The sequence below is a fragment of the Littorina saxatilis genome, linkage group LG10 (genome assembly GCF_037325665.1).
Source record: "Littorina saxatilis isolate snail1 linkage group LG10, US_GU_Lsax_2.0, whole genome shotgun sequence".
Classification (NCBI taxonomy): Eukaryota; Metazoa; Mollusca; class Gastropoda; order Littorinimorpha; family Littorinidae; genus Littorina; species Littorina saxatilis.
In genome coordinates, this window is record NC_090254.1 from 26,508,556 (window position 1) to 26,514,555 (window position 6,000).

General features: G+C 37.3%; 1 protein-coding gene across 1 annotated transcript in view; it reads right to left on the minus strand.

Annotated features, from left to right (window-relative positions):
• The window catches only part of LOC138979062 (zinc finger protein 835-like), a 60,930-nt gene that overhangs the window by 19,526 nt on the left and 35,404 nt on the right, over positions 1 to 6,000 (minus strand). Inside the window, exons 3-5 of the mRNA XM_070351873.1 lie at positions 3,269 to 3,454; positions 1,182 to 1,271; positions 487 to 576 (exon numbers count right to left, since the gene is read on the minus strand). Coding sequence (XP_070207974.1) covers positions 487 to 576; positions 1,182 to 1,271; positions 3,269 to 3,454 — 366 coding nt within the window. The remainder of the gene's footprint in view (positions 1 to 486; positions 577 to 1,181; positions 1,272 to 3,268; positions 3,455 to 6,000) is intronic.

A 6,000-nucleotide genomic window follows, 5' to 3' on the forward strand; every position in this document is an offset into this window, starting at 1 on the left:
GCGTTTCAAAACGTCCGCATTTCCACTAATCATGTCATAAGTTTTTCGCATTTTGTTTGCGAATGTTTTTATTTTTTAGAAATAGTCATAGTTTCTATAATCTTCATAAAAAGATGACAAATGATTTTGACGTACTGATACTTATGCACGTTGGTTGCAGTAAAATACCCAAGGACAAAAATGACAAAATTTCTCATTGACTTGGAGTGCATAAACATTATCTGACTAGCTGTACGTCCATGGTATTGATAACACCCAATACTTTAACGGATATTTTCCTCTGAGCAGATCTATTCATGAAAAATAACCATTAACAATTTGCAACAATTGGAACGTTAACAGTCAAAAGCAGATTAAGTCTGACAATATTTCGATTTACTTTACACATATCTTTTTCTTAAATTGAAAAATAAAAGGATCTCATTTCTGTTTACTTTTATCAAACTTGATTATTTCTTCCAAACGTAAAATAAAAAAAGTTAGGACCTGAGTGAACGCTTTTCCGCATCCCAGATACATGCAGTGGAATGGCCGTTCGTTCGTGTGCGTTCGCGTATGTTGCTGGAGTTGAGATAGCTACAACACACACAACGGAGCACGGCGTCATTCTCATTGCGTCATCACCACAAAAACGTCACTGCTTTCATCATTTTCTTTTTTCTTCAATACTTTATCTTTTAACTGCTGAACACAAACTATTATGCTGGTTCTTTTAAGATGATAGCTGTAATCTATCTGTTAGAATTGTGTTTACTTTTAGGCTCTGATTACAGCTTGATGATCCAAGCAGAGTATTGAAACCTTAAATATAATTGTAAACTTTACTCAACGTTAAATGTAAAATAAAGAGTTATGCCGCACAAGCAAAAGATACTTGTTCTTCGGAGTCACTTTGACCGTTTCAATTTAAGGCATTGACAAATAATTAATGTAGGTCTTTTTCTTTTGATTTTAATTCCCGTGAATAGGATTGCTACAAGATAGTGTTGGTAAACCGCATTGGTCAAACAATCCTCAACCACAATCAAAATGATTTCCAAGTCAAAAACTGATGAAACAAATTGAAACAAGATACCATAATATAGGCAACAACGACAGGAAGTAATTGATTCAGAAAAGACTGGAATTAGGATTTAAAAAAATGTGGAAGGCAGGAAAGAGAGAGATAGAGAAAGAGAGACCTGTGTAAAAGCCTTGCCGCAGCCAAGATGAGTGCACAAGTATGGCTTTTCTTTTGTATGTATTCGAATATGCTGCTTCAATATGGTCAGCTGGCAGAGAGAAAACAGGGAAACATCGTGAATACATGGCACACATCTTATCATGGCAGTGCCATCGTGTCCCCAAAAGGGTTAAAACGCAAATTCAACTTTAGCATACGCTGTGCCTGTTTGAAGAGAATTCACCAGGAAAAAGCATACTGTGGAGTCATGCTAAATCCGACATGCCATTTTCCGGATTATCAGCAAAAGAAATGTCGAGAGTTTGTAATTTTCGAAAATTTTATTTAAAAAAATTAACTCAATGCCCGAACAAATCTCTTACTGTTGACTTAACGGCAAGCCCTTTACAGGACTTTTCTGCATTTCTTCCTTCTTTTTTTTTTTAGCCAAAAGACATGTTTGCAATTTAAAACGAGCGACTAAGGCACAATATAAATCCTGCGTTTAACCCTCGTGAGAACACCTTAGCACACCCTCATTTCACTTGTATCAACAATACTATAATGCCTCATGTATATTTGGCACAATCAACTCAAATAAAAAGCAAAAGCATATATATTAACTAAGACACAAAAAAGCAGGGGGAGTTGCTAGCAGAAACATGTAGAGCCACAAGTGTACTGGTCTGATCAAAGATTGGTAAAAAGTAGATAATACAGACATGTGCTTGATAGTTAATGACAATTAAAAAGTTTCAGTCCACATGGCAGTTAATCAATAAAAAAAACTGCGTTTTCAGCGCAACATCCCCTGCCTTTAAAACACATTTATGTTCTTCATATGGCAAAATAAACGCTAAATTTTCATATGCACATGGTAAATGTCACGGCTACTGTTATAGATTCTGAATTCAGACATACTTACACTCCCTTTTCCAAGTTAAAACACAGCATTAAAATAATAAAATCTACAGCTGAATGAAGCCCACATGACTTAAGTCTAGAGGGTAAACTAACCACATTGCTCATTTTCTGTAGCTAACAAAACAAAAATAAAACAGCTAAAAAGGATTCAAACCGAAAAGGTAACTGCTACAAAATGCGACGACATTAAAACACAAAAGACACTAACAAGACAGCGGTGGGGAATAGCTAGATAGAAAAACACATGTAACAGTGTCTTCCCAGAGAAAGCAGGGGGGACTTTCTGACAACAGTTACTGCTTGCAAAGAAATATTGTGCTAATTTAAACAAAACGTTTTCAACAGAAATTTCGGGTTACTACTTTAAAAAAAAACCCACTAAATAAATAAATTAATACAAAAACGAAAGTAATGTAAGTAGATAAATGAATGAATAATCGAACGAACGAAGGAACGAAGAAACGAACGAACGAAAAAAAAAAACAACGAACAGACAATCGATCAAACAAACAAACAAACAAACACTTACGTGATAAATCGACTAATTTACACTTCTGGATGCAATACCTTTTGCGAAGTTTTAACACCGGTTTCTCAAAATTACTTTGGAACAAATTACAATAGTTAATAACAATTTCAAACAAAATAAATCCCAATTAACTTTTGTTTCGCTTACTGGAGAGATCTTAAACGTCAAATGCTCAAGATGGAAAAATTGTTATACTCCACAGTATCAGAACTGCAAATACTTTGCATATCAGGAGCCAACCTAAATTTGACTCGTCTAATATGCTGATTCAAGTGGATGGGTATATCAATACTGACAAATAATTCAAAGCTATATCTCAAACAACCAGTAAAGCAGCATAGACACTAGAGGAAAGGAAACAAACACACTACAAATTCATTTAAATTCAAAGCAACGATTGCTCATTCCTTATCCACACAGCCATGGAATATACAAATATATCTCACTCTAATAATAAATAAAAGAACATCATACTTCCAACGAACACGTCCACCGTTAATCCCAAGAAAATATTTACAATGATGGAAACATGGCATCAGTTTATCTCATTAAAATAAAAACTCGAAAACAAAATAACGATGAATAGTCAATGAGCATCATATAGTATCAATTTATATCACCCTCCAAGCACACCAGAACATACGAGGGCCTACCTGAGTGAATTTGCGCTCACAAATCTCACACTTGTAAGGTTTGATTCCGGAGTGAATGCGGGCGTGCTGCGAGAGATAAGACGAGTTGGCGAAGCACTTGGAGCAGGTGGGACACTTATAGGGCTTGGGATCCTGCTTGTGGATCTGCTGGCAGTGGATCAACATGTCCGACTTGGTGTTGAAAATCTGACCACACAAAAATCAAAGAGACCTTGTTCTTAGAGAAAGTAGATGTTAGAACTGGTTTGTTCAACTTGGCGTTAAAAAACTGACCACATACCCCCCCAAAATCAGAGAGACATTGAATTTGAAGAAAGTAGATATTAGAATTGGCTTTTTCAACTTGGTGTTGAAAATCTGACCACACAAAATTCAGAGAGACCTTGTTAGTAGAGAAAGTAGATATTAGAATAAGCTTGTTCAACTTGGTCTTGAAAATCTGACCTCACAGGAAATCAAAGAGACCTTGTTATAGGAGAAAGTACATGTTAGAACTGCTTTGTTCGCCAATCTGACCACACAACAAAATAAAAACATCAGAGAGACCTTGAATTTGGAGAAAATACATATTAGAACTGATATGTCCAACTTGGTGTTGAACATGTGACAGTTAACATACAAGTAAGAACATCCGACAATAACAAATCAGGTACACCTTCTTAGCAGAACATGTATTATAATCGGTATATCCGACTTGGTGTTGACAATTTAACACACAGGCAAAACAGATAGACCCTCCCAATGACCGAAAGTATTAGAATAACAATGTTCGTCTTCGTATCGAGACGGCAATCAAAGCAGATATACTTTACCTGTTTACAACTTTCTTATGTAAAGAGCTTGAAGGTTGTCCGTGTCCGTCTAAATGTCAAAACAATAAACGCCCCCCCCCCCCCCCAAAGAAAATAACAAGTCAGTTACGCACTCTCGCAACGAAGTAAGAAAAGTGTTTGAATCTAAATGTCCGTTTTTGATGTTAAAATCTTACAACACGCAAATCAGACACACCTGCTTATACCTAAATAGCGTTTAAATAAACAAATACGTCCGATTTTGGAGCTCAAAACCCCTACACAACACAAAATCAGACATACATGCTTAAGTGTTTGAATCAGCCTCTCCGATTTGACGCACACAAAAATTTGAATTGCTTCAGACGGCGCCTATAAAATCAACATATATGACTTCGTGTCAAATATCTCAAAACAAAAAGAAGGGCATGCGTTTATTGCTGCATAACCAACGTAGTCAAGGTGTTTGAATTAACCTAATGTCACTTGTTATAGATTGGCTTTAGAGTTGAGAAAAAAAAAAAGAGAAACGAAACCAAGTTTACGTTCTGTACATCCTGATTAACAACAAGGATACAAGAGTCCGTCTTGCGTGAATTAAATGATGTGTTGATTGTTCTACTGTCATATACTTTCTCGTAAAAGTAATAGTACACGTCGCATGGTATGTGTCAAACATATTGACAACTTCGCAAGTACACATAACAGATAAAGTCTATCTTTTCATTTTTTCCCCTTTAATATGAAGTCTAACATTGTCAATAAATAGGGTACAGTCATTTGGTTAAAAAAGATCAAACCAACCAACCAACCACCCAACCAACCACCCAACCAACCACCCAACCAACCACCCAACCAACCACCCAACCAACCAACCAACCACCCAACCAACCACCCAACCAACCACCCAACCAACCACCCAACCAACCACCCAACCAACCAACCAACAAACAAACAACCAAAAAGCACACACAAACACATGACAAATACGCACAAGCTGGCGCGACACATAATGAATAAATGCCCTCATACGATTCCTAACCCTACGTAACACCACCCCGAAACAAAGGAATGATTTGTCCCACTGGTACGACTACTACAACTCTTTGACTTCAAGGGTAATTAATCATTACGGCTATTCTAGAAAAAAAAGAAGATAATTACCAACTAATCAGCGAAAATAGTTACGAGAGCCGTGCGTGTTTCGTAAAAAGATTTTTTTTCTCAGAGCGGTAGAAAACTACTGAGAAGAGAAAAAATACAGAAAAATACAAACACAAAAAACGCTTTAAGAAGACACACACCAAAAAAATCACAAATATCAGAGACCAGCAAAGCGTCTTTGCCTCTTTCAAAAGAATGGTTTATTACCACGGACAGACAAAAAAACACAACCGTTTGCCTTGGAAAAACTAATCAGTCTAATAAAAGTCCCACAGAACTCACGGTCTCTTACCCCTCTTAAGCTTTTTTAGGCTTTCCTTTTGTCCTTTTTTTTCTGGCCTTACTCTCTTCATCTGTTTCCCTTTCTTCTGATTTTTTTCTCCATTTGTCTCTCTTTCTGGCCTCGCGGGCTATGTATCTAGTTTCAATAAGTGTGGCTTTGATGGTTTCAAACATCGAGTCAACTGTAGGGAGAAGAAAAAGACAGACACAAAAAGACAGGTAACACGAACAAAAACGCTTCGAACGCCCGATGAGTTTTGTTTTTATTCCAGATGAGATACCGAGGTGAACAATAGTCAGACGGGCGCGGTGGCGTGGTGGTAAGACGTCGGCCTCCTAATCGGGAGGTCGTGAGTCCGAATCCCGGTCGCTGCCGCCTGGTGGGTTAAGAGTGGAGATTTTTCTGATCTCCCAGGTCAACTTATGTGCAGACCTGCTAGTGACTTAACCCCCTTCGTGTGTACACGCAAGCACAAGACCAAATGCGCACGGAAA